The sequence below is a fragment of the Aptenodytes forsteri genome, unplaced genomic scaffold (assembly GCF_000699145.1).
Source record: "Aptenodytes forsteri isolate BGI_AS27 unplaced genomic scaffold, ASM69914v1 Scaffold117, whole genome shotgun sequence".
In the NCBI taxonomy this organism is placed as follows: domain Eukaryota; kingdom Metazoa; phylum Chordata; class Aves; order Sphenisciformes; family Spheniscidae; genus Aptenodytes; species Aptenodytes forsteri.
Genome location: NW_008795555.1, coordinates 742,834 through 753,797, shown reverse-complemented (window position 1 = coordinate 753,797; position 10,964 = coordinate 742,834). Strand labels below are relative to the sequence as shown.

General features: G+C 40.5%; 1 protein-coding gene across 1 annotated transcript in view; it reads right to left on the bottom strand.

Annotated features, from left to right (window-relative positions):
• FGF13 (fibroblast growth factor 13) overlaps window positions 1–10,604 on the bottom strand; it is a 229,619-nt gene extending 219,015 nt beyond the window's left edge. The window contains exon 1 of the mRNA XM_019472815.1: window positions 10,559–10,604. Coding sequence (XP_019328360.1) covers window positions 10,559–10,568 — 10 coding nt within the window. The 5' untranslated portion in view covers window positions 10,569–10,604. The remainder of the gene's footprint in view (window positions 1–10,558) is intronic.
• Between the last annotated feature and the right edge of the window lie 360 nt (window positions 10,605–10,964).

The following is a 10,964-nucleotide window of genomic DNA, read 5'->3' as shown; positions in this document are numbered from 1 at the left end:
GTAAAAAAAAAAAAAAAAAAAATCTGCCACTGCTCAGCACACTGCTGTCTGAGGAAATAATGCAGGACAGAAAAACATCTTTGGAAGATTAAGTGGTGCAAAAGGTGAAACAAACGAAGATCATAACCCAACCCAGTCCTGAAGAGCCACAAACAGTAAAGGACCCACTCAATAATGATAATAGCTGCCACCGCTTAGCCACTAAGTCTACAACTTATTTATGCCTAGCACTGCACTACTGCAGTACTGCAGCATTCAACTGTTTTAGTCATTGAATTCTTCTTTTTGAAGGAACATGGATTTATTTCTTCAGTATATTATTAAAAGCAGAAAGTATTACTGTTCCACAATAAGAAATCAAAGAAAAGTCTTGGAAATGCCATGTAACAAGAACATTACTCATTTGAACATTTCCTTTGGATTAAAGAAAGCTACAGCCCTGATCACAGTGGTCTTTACAAGTCTCTCAGCAATTTAGTAACAATGCATTTGTCAATACACTGTCCTAGATGCTAAATATGCATAAGAATATTCTGCCTCCATCAAGTTTATTCCAGGATTTCAGTTAATCTCTTCACAGTCCTTCCTGAAGCTGTAAAACAATAAGGTGAATAGGATAGGAGTCTCCCATCCTTTTCCTACCACAACTATCAACACACTATTTGCAGCCAATTCACTTACCCATTTTGCATCTCACTTCTGTTCACAGATAAGGAAGCAAATATATAACCACCTTCACAGTGCGCTTTGAGATCCCTGGAGGAACGATGCCATTTCTGTTCAGTATTTTTACTAATCTGCTTACATGCTGTTACTAGCTGTTGCAGTTCAAAGCAAAGGTGACTGCATTTCAGTGATCCTGGATGAAAAGCATGATCTAAATATCAGTCTTACTATTAAATTCATTAAGTAGGCCTACAGAAATCAAGTCATAAAATTAACTGGATGAACTAATAGTAGTGTATCATTAAATAATCATCATGTCATATATAACACAGTACTTACCACGGAGAGAGAAATGGAGCACCCGTAGTAAGCTTGTTTGAGCAATACCACCTGCAGACACACATTCCTTGTTCGGCACATTTTTGTTCATACAGCTACAGAGCAAGAGTATGCCATGGATTCAGCAAACAAAGGATTAGCAGTAATCAGAAGGTAGAGGAGAATCAGCATAAAGACTGATTTCTAACAGATGAATACATTAGCACATAACTCATTTACTCAAATTGGCTGATATAACAGTACTTGAAAACTACTTTATACAGGGGATATTAATGAAGATAATCTGCAATTGAAATCACAGGTGCATAAGTTTGAAGAAGTCTCCTGGATAATGGGACACGAAGCCTCTGCCTGCTGGTCACCTGCTCCACTGCAGCTTACACCTGCAGTGCTGTAAGCCTTTGTCCATACTGTGTTCAGTGGCCGACACGAATGTAGATAAAGATCCCTACACTAGGAACTAAATGAGAAATACGATCTCCTCAGAACACCACTGCTAACAAGGACGTCTATCAGAAACTCAGGAGGGAGGTCAGGGACTCTACTGAAAAAAGAAACTGGATTATCCTCCCTCCCATACTCTGCTAATCAGGATGTGGGCAGTGACAGCCTGCCTTGTCCTGCCAGTATCATAGGAGTTCCAAGAGAAACTTTAGTCATGGAGACTGTCAATACAAGTACTTCTAAGTCCAAAAATCATGCTTAAAAAGAGATTTACAAGAATGAGGCAGTACAATGTAGCACCTTTATGCAGGTGCAAGTACCTGTGCCTTCTGTTAACAGCCACTTTGTAATGATCCTTAATGTTTTGCTATTAGTTCTGTATCTTGAAACATAGATCTAAGCCTGCTAGTAAGATTTCATTAAACAATACTGCAGTCTTAATCAAAGATCATTACCATCATTACCTATAATTACCCAATCTGAAACTTTGAATTTTACAGATTAGGCATTCATGGGAAAAAAATGATTCATGGCTGCAACAGCTTCTTTTTACAGAGATGGCTGGATTTCAACAGCTTTAGATTCGGTGAAGTTAATGTATAGAAGAGAAAGGGCAATATCAAATCAGCAACGTTTACACGTCTCATTCATTAGCATAAATAACCTTATAACATCTCCAGTATATGCAGAAGCTTTAGTGAATACATGTATTTACCTCTAAGTACACTTGACAAGACTGTAGCTCTATCATTTATCCCAAATGAAGACAATCATATGTAAACATGTAAATTTCCCCACAATCCAATTAACCCAGGTGATATATCCAACTGAATCATAGCAGCTTTTTTTTTAAAAATTAAAAAAAGCCAACAAAAAAACCCAAACAACTTCAGTTCCCTAGACAGACTAATATTTTTGGCCTAAGGACTCTGACACCACCACTCTACAGTTCAGTCAAAGTTAAAAGCTTGGGTACCACAGCCAGGAAGGTTACTCTTAACTTCAAAGTTAATGCAGATCTTTGAGGGGGTTTAACACTTGAGGAGCTGGTTGGTCTCTAGCCAGGTGTCGTCAATTATAACATTACCTAGTCAATATTGCTAAAAATACATTTCTCCATGATGACATGCTGAGTTGTCTGCACTCAGCCACAGTACTTCAGACAGTTTCCCACCGTCATTAACCATAAGCAAATCTGTGCAAAAAAAAAAAAGAAACCAAACAAAACCATTGCCTGAAACTTTTTGTGTATCTGTCATCATGCAGATGACCGACACTGTTGGAAATCCCTCTAGAGCTTAACAGCCCCCAACAATTCATCACTAATTCTGCTTTTTCGTTCCCTTCCTCCTACCATGTTGTGATTCTCATTGCAATCCAACCGGAAAGGCTGGAAACTCTGACCAAAATCACTGGGTCTAACCAACACAGTGCTGGTCCAGGACACCAGGAGGGTGCCAGCAGGCACTGCGGCCTCTCTGCCCAGGACCTGTCCCGTTCCACCCCATAGAGCAGAGGCAGGGCTGCTCCACACCACACCTTACGCAGCAAGGGATCTTTAAAGTCTTAGCTCACTCTTTTCTTTCCATTCTCACCACTACAGCCATGGACTTTCAAGGCTGTAGCATAGCACACTAAAATAAAAACTTTACCAGCATTCATAGATATACCAAATACTAGGCTTTATTACTTCTCAAAAAGTAGCAGACATTCACTTTTCTAACATTATGGATTATAACAAGTTTTTGGGAAATCTGTTTTGTCTGATAAAGTATGTAATTCCCTACAGAAGCAGATAGAGCCTTACACTGTTTTGTTTGCATCTTAAACTTATCAGTCAGTTCAGAGAGGGTTTTTTGTTGGTTTTGTTTGTTTGCTTTAAAGTACAGTTTTCCTTTCTCATGGTTGCACAAGAAACGTATTTAAAGGCCTCTGACAAGGACGCGACATGCTTTCTTTGCTCCCTGCACCTTACTTTCCCCAACATCTTCATGGCTGATAAAGATGCCAAGTATTATTATACGTTGCTGTAGCTACAGGCCGCTCCTGAAGGCGCTTTTGTAAGTTTTGGTGTGTTGGTTGGTTGTGGTTTTTTTTTTAAATTAACAGCATTATGTCATTTTTTTCCTGTACAAAAAGGATTTTCAAGAGCATGCATTTCTCTTTTACTAAGCATTCCAAGAACATGAAAGTTCAGCTTTGCCCTGCAAGTCACTTCACTTAGGCCTTTCTACTTAACAGTTCACAGACTGCCTTGGAGGTCTGGAGGGCATGAAAATTCTGAAGGAGAGATCCCCTGAGAACATCACCATGTGAGGTTTACTGCTGTGTGTTGATCACTGTGGGTGCTGTGAAATCCAGAAGTTCCCCGTGGACCTCACAGCCATTGTAATCTGCTCCTCAGCAACCACACGCAATATAAAGCCTGTACAAACATCCTGCAGTTTCTGTTCACGTTCATCTTTTCATCAGACTTTCCCCAAACTTCTTGCACCATCAGCCCCTGGGAATGGTCAACTTCAGGAGTTGCCAGATTTGTTTTGGCAATTACCAGCACAAGGTGCCCCAGGAAGGCAATGCCAGCAGCAGCTCCTGGTTACAGGCAAAGCTTCAAATCACTCTGAAGTGGTTTGAGTGCCACAGCTGCTCTCCTGCCTGCTCTGCTCCCGGTTACACACACACACACAAAAAAAAAGAAAGGCATGCCCTCTATGTTATTTTAGGCAAGTGCATAGTCCAATTGACTTCAGAGGACCTACTCATGTGCTGAGCTGGACATATGCTTAAATACTTCCATGAATTAATGCCAGATACTAGCTCACCCACACCAAGCCCTCTGCTCTCCTCCCGTGCCCTCCCAGACTCCATCTCCTCCTGAGGTGCTCAGAGCCTGCTCTGATGGGGTGCTCCTACAGCACAGGGACAATGGTGTCCACACAGATCATGCTCAGGAACATTGTAAGATTCTGGTCCAAGCACGCACACAACCTGAAGCATGCCTGAGACTGATCTTGTAGCTACAGCCTCTTCGCATTTCCATGCTCAAAACAAATATCAGAATCTCTTCTTGTGTTTGCCAAACATGGCATTTCCTCCAATAGCATCCTTTCCTCCCAAAGCAAACACCTGAATTTTAGTCCGGCACAAATGCACCTGCTAAAACCCTTTCACGGACATCAGCTCAAGAAACACTCTTTCAGTTAACTCTCACTTGGCTGGAGGAGCATGAACACATGTAACATGCTGGATCAGACCCTGCTCTCACTCCACAGGAATTCAGGAGTAACAGCACGGAAATAATCTGGTCCACAGAGATGGTGGCAGAATTCATAATTATGCTACTGTATTTATGCCAGCTGCATATAAAGATACACCCCTCCACCCCCCCAATTTTTTTTTTTAAAGTCAGTAAACCGTAAGCTATACGGGCCCTCTGAAGTGCAAAGAGAAACCTATGCCTGCCTGCCTTTGTTTGGATTCATTATCCACTTTCCTTATATATTCTGAGGAGCTGAGAATGCACCCAAGATAAATAGCTTGTAATCATCTGATATCTTCATGTGACCTCCTCTCTGCAATTTGCATTGGCTTTAAGTTTCCAGATGAAGACATCAGATGAAATAGTGCTGGGATTAATTTTAGCCTCCTCCTCAAGATGACTTGCTGATACGAGAATAAGGCTATAATACTTGACAGAGCAGAATCTTCTCCTTGCCAACATAATCTGTTTCAGGCTTCTCAGGACTGAAATAAGGTGTGCAAAACCAGTTCCAAGCAAGGAAGTGTTGTGAACTTTGGGAGCAGAGAAAGAATTAAAATAGCATCATTCTTCCGGGTTTGCAAATCAGGATACACAGCACGCACCTGCAGGGCAGCCTGCACAGTACGAATCTGAACATAACAGCCTCTCCTTTAATGAGACATTCACTAAAGCTTGTCAAAAGATGGTACAAACACAGTTTTGGTATGTTGATAGAACTAGTTTTTAACTTCCAAGTACCTGCAGTGATAGACTAACAGTGGGAAGCTATAGTACCCACAAGGAACAAAGGCATTTTTACCGTGACGGCCTTGCATCCTTCAGTCCAAAGCACTACAAGCTGCCCTTACAGAGCTGCGCATCAGTCAATTAATTTTAGCATATACTCCACAGGAGAGTTAATACAGCTTCAAGACTATATTACCTTGATTTTTCAGAGATGTTTGATGAGAACAGCTCTAGAGAAAGCAATCAAGCCTTTCTGAATCTCCACCATACAGAAAAAGAGCCCAATTCTGCCCTCTCTTATATATTATCAGCCTGCCTATAGCCCCTGAACACGCTCACTTTGAGTTATAGTCATACAACTTTCAAAAATGAGCTCATGCTTCAATAACTTTCAGTGTCCTTGTCAGCCAAAATACTATCAGGTGTGTTTGTGAAGAGATTTTTTCCAGACAATTGTCAGAGCAAAACAAAATCTACTGTGGTAGCACGGTCATGCTATTCTGGCATTTTAATGAAAAACTGAAGGAGTGAAAAGCGCTGAATGCCAAGGTTGCTGAGACAAGAGGTAAGTCGGGGATGAGGACATTTTTGAGAGCAAACTACACTGAGAAGGAGTCTGAAAACTGAATTATGTAACTGCCATAGAGCTGAGACTGAGGGGTTTGGTATGTGCCAAAGTCATTGCCTCAGCTCACAAGGAAGCAAGTGCACGCTGTGGTAGCAGAAGTGAGACTGTTCACTCTTCATGGACAGGGCGGCCTGACCTTTTCCTGTCTGCTACAAACCAACCCACCAGGAAAACTCTTGCAACTTTTCCTCTCTGCCACAGAAATAGCAATTAACTTGTGTCCAATCTACACACAAAAAGTGGCAGCACTGTCTCCATTTCCACAGGCATATTGTCTCGGAAGTTCTGTGTGGGAAGAACTTTATTTTATACACTTCTGGGGGATTTCTAAATATTTGAGCACTCAGTAAGAGCTATTGACTTGAGGTTGTGTGGAAAAATCGAGACATTTACTGAGCATATCACGAGACATATTTACAAGCAAATAAACTCAAGGGTGTGTACATATTTCTGTCCAGAAATTCCCAGGAAAAAATATAACAAGACTAAGTAGTGCCTGAAAAAAAACACTCAATCATGTTCTAATACTTAGATTATTAATAAACTACACTGATATATTTTGCATGAACTACACCATAAATGAATTACAGTGGAAGCTAATGCAGATCATGGCTGTATTTGTTACACTAACTTTCTCTTGCTATGGGTAACTGCTTGACTCTACCAGGACATGACTACTGGCTTGTAAGTGGACTTCAGGGGATTATATTTTGAACTACTATGCTCTAATGAGAATTTCCAGAGTCTACACTTTCAGCACTTGAAAGAGAATGAAGAGGGATGAAACCTGGGGCAAAAAGATACAGGAGCAGAAAAATATCCCAGCTCAACACAAGCAGAACAAAATGCTGTCTTACCAACAACAACGTGAACAAAGAGGAAAAAGTAGCTGATGAAATCAGCAGATGAATTCAAGAGACAAATATGTCAATGGCCTGGGAAGCCTTGGCACGACGACACCTGTCTTGGAAAGCTGTGGAAGGGATGTGGAAAATGAAGCAATGAAGGACAGAGAAAATGCAAGTCAGCCTCATGGGCAGAGATGAACACTGCTGGAGAGCGTGAAAGCCACCAGGGCGAGGAGATGAAAACGCTGCCACAACTGAAACCAGCAGAAATCAGCAACTCAAGCACATGCTAACAGCAAAAGCAGACAAATAGCACTGCCCTAAAAACGTCATGTTTGGGTTGGCAAGGACCCCGAGGAGGGAGGGGGCTTTCTTAGGGGGTAAAAGCAGACAAATAGCACTGCCCTAAAAATGTCATGTTTGGGCTGGCAAGGACCCCGAGGAGGGAGGGGGCAGTCTTGCTCACAAGCTCGCGGCAGCTAGTGCTGTCCAGTGCCTGGCTCCTCAAGCAGCCCCAGAGGTGCCATGATGGTATCTCACACCCCTGCTGGTGCCAAAGCCATGACATTCAACATCACCTCTGCTCCATCAGCCCAGGGACCCCTTGCCGGGTGCCCAGCCCTGGGAGGGGAGGAGGGGCAGCCGCTCTGAGGGGTTACACAGGCACAGCTGTAATCACAGCCAGTCTCACCAGCAGCTTCTCCCCTTCCCATGGAGCCTGGGAACTGTGTACTGTAAGGGACGGCTGTGACATTTTAGGCCAGAATGAATAAGAGACCTTGACTGTAATCCTAGACTTTTACAGTCAACAGCACTTGTCTTCAGAAGCGCCGGGATTTTATCCATGACATTCAGGTGGCCCTGGTGCCTGCAGCCCACCTCCCGGGAACAGCCATCTCTGCAGCAGGAACGGCACTGGTGGTTCCTCAGAGGAAATACCCAAAAGTCCAAACACTCCTGACCAAAAGGAGCACATACCTACTTAAAAGCTGCTACAAATGCCATTTGGGTTTTTTTGTTTTCTTTTTAAAAACATGCATATTTAATACCTAAAGTTCTTTAGAAAGTATTTTAAGAATTAAAAACAAAGCCAGACAGCAGCAGGATGATCTTTGGAAAGCTTCAAGGAAATACAGTGTGCACTAGTTTATCTTTCTTGTGACGTCAAGGATTTGGTATATTTATGGACTGAGAAAAAAATAAAGTGGTGTTTGAGCAACTATAATCTGTCCCAATACAAAGAATTTGTGAAATGGTAAAAAGAAATAAGGGGAAAGGCTGGAATCTCCTCGTTTTATAAATACAGCCAAAAGAGATAAATGCAAATGAGGAGTTCCTGAGTAGGGAGAATAGTGGTCCAATTGCTACGTGAAAGCACTTTTGCATATGCTGCAGCAGATTAAAAATATTAAACAGACACATGTGCCTTTGCTTTGTCTATGGGACACAGTTTGTCTTTAAAACCTCAAAAATAAAAAGAGTTCCAGGATTTATGAAAAGCCGTTAAGAATTTAAGTTGCAATATATTAAGAGATGAATACTGGCATATCAATAGCAATTGCATAGTTTGTTTCAGTGCAATAAAGAATACAAATTAACATAGCTAATAAAAAACAAGCTAATATTCCCTCTTATTTTTATGCCTTGTATTTGGAAAAAGATAAGTTATGAAGGTTAAAGAATTTACCAGATAAAATGAGGAAAATATGCTGCAGCTCTCCTGCAAAAGAAAAACTGTCAAGCTATTATTTCTCTAACAAATTAATCACCTCAGGAGAACACCACATGAGCTTTTAAAAGTTTTCAGCACTACAGAGTAAATACCAAATTCAATTAACTCTCCTGAGTTTCTGGTAGTAGGGTAGGAGGTATGATTTTGCACAGCGTGGTGTAATTCTGTCCTATTATTATATACATGCTTTTTTTTTTTTTTGGAAAAAAAAGAACAGCCCAGTAAACTATCAGTTTTCATGACATTTACTTCCTATTATTCCTTCCAAAGTATTTCATCTCTCCTAAAGTTAGTTCTGCATGGAAGAATTTAAATTAAAAGAAACTGGCAGACCGATAAATCATACCTTGCTTTACGTACGCCCTCATCAGAAGTTACAAGTCTACTGCTTAATTTCCAATCATCAATTAATTACTAGTGAAATCCATTACTACAAAGTGTGTACAGAATAAATGTGGAAACTAAAATCTGAGTAAAATCTTATTTGAGTAAGAGCTGTCACCAACTGACATTTCATTTTTTTCAAAATGAAAACTACAAAACTAAAATGTTCAGCTGACTTTTCTTATTATTGTGCTCAGCAATTCCACAATTCTGAAAAAAATACATTTCCATAATCATAAAACTAAGTCATACAAAGCAGGTAATTCATCTATGCAAAAATTCCAAGGTTTTTCTAATCTTTAAGTGTCTGGTCTTTTAAAATAATTTGCAGAAAAGCATGTGCAGAATTCCACCATAAACAAATATTAGAGAGAAAAAAAAATATTGTAGTATTGGCAGAATATATATACAGACATCTCACTAACAGAATTAGACTGATTCAGTTACAGAATAAAAACTTATTGAAAATGGCCAAGTCACTTCAACTTTTGCTTACTGAATGTTTGAAAACATCTGGTCATGAGCAATACACAAACCAAGAATTCATCATGCAAATTCAATTAATAATTTTGAACGTATAACATTTTTTCCCACAAACAGTTTATTTTCTCAGTGGATAAACAGAACCTGCTTTTATCAAGCATACAATTAGTTGTTCAGTTTTTCTCTCATCTCTGAATAAAGGCTCACAAAGAAGGGAGAGAAGTTTCATTATAAAACCAACCTGTTACTGATGCCAACCCAGAAACATCTTTTCAAAATCTCAAAGAATTTTAAATGTCACTTAATTGGACCTACAAACAAATGGTTATCAATTTTAATTGGATCACTCATAGCATCTCTCTGAAAGCATTTCTTCATCTACGTTTACCTACTCCCAGACAAGTGAAAGTAGGATGTGTGTGTTTATTATTGGGTAATTAAATTAAGCCTAAAAAAATACCATCTGTGATCAAGCATTCTGTAATTAACGTATGTTTACAGATATGTTGTCATCAAAATTAACTACACTCTAATCTCAATAAATGTGAATTTTGATCTTTTTATTAACTAATCTATTGAACGCATTTTCCAGGCTCTTGACAAAAGGTCATTTCATTAGCAGCGAATTCTGGCTCTAAGGACACTTGACACTGTGTTGAACTGCTCCAGTTACTTGCCAAATACCAGCTCCAAGCCTTAGAAGGGGGGGGGGCAGAAAAAAAGGCACTATTTGTCTAAATCGTTTTACAGTAGATAGACTTCCTCCTCCAAAAGCTTTTTACATTTTTCTGTCCTGTGCAAACTACCTGCCACAAGCATACTAAAAGTTCAGGATAAAATGATGACTATATTGTAACACTACATACAGCAGAATGGAACACGAATACTGTGGAGCGAGCAGCTGAACCGTGCCAGTTCATTTAACTTTATGCATTACAAGAAACCTTACACAAATACAGTCTCTAAATGCAAGTTTAGAGAGTATCATCATATGACACAACTGCATCCCAGTTTCTCCCAGATTGACAAAAAGACCACCAACATACCTACGCGCATGCGGCAAAGCAACCGCGTTGGCTGTTGCAGAAACGCAGGCAAGGCACTGATGGGCACACAGCCTGGACGGCTCCCTTCTCCTCAGATGCAGTGGTCTTTCCTTGATGATATGTGCTAGGCATCTACAGGAATCTTGGCTGCACTACCAAAGATGTTTCAAGATGTGCTTCAAAGCATACTTTTCCCACTCGTTTAATTTGCATAGGCAGCACCCTTATTTGCTAACCAATGACTCTCCAATGCATAGCTTCCCGACCACGGGACTAAGCTGTAACATCTCCTTAACCAGACATCTCCCTTGATGAGCAGCCAGCCACGCAGTCCACGTGAGCAACTGTGCTCACGCCATACCCACTCCTGTATCTCTCCTGTCACCCATGGACAAAGTGATGGCAG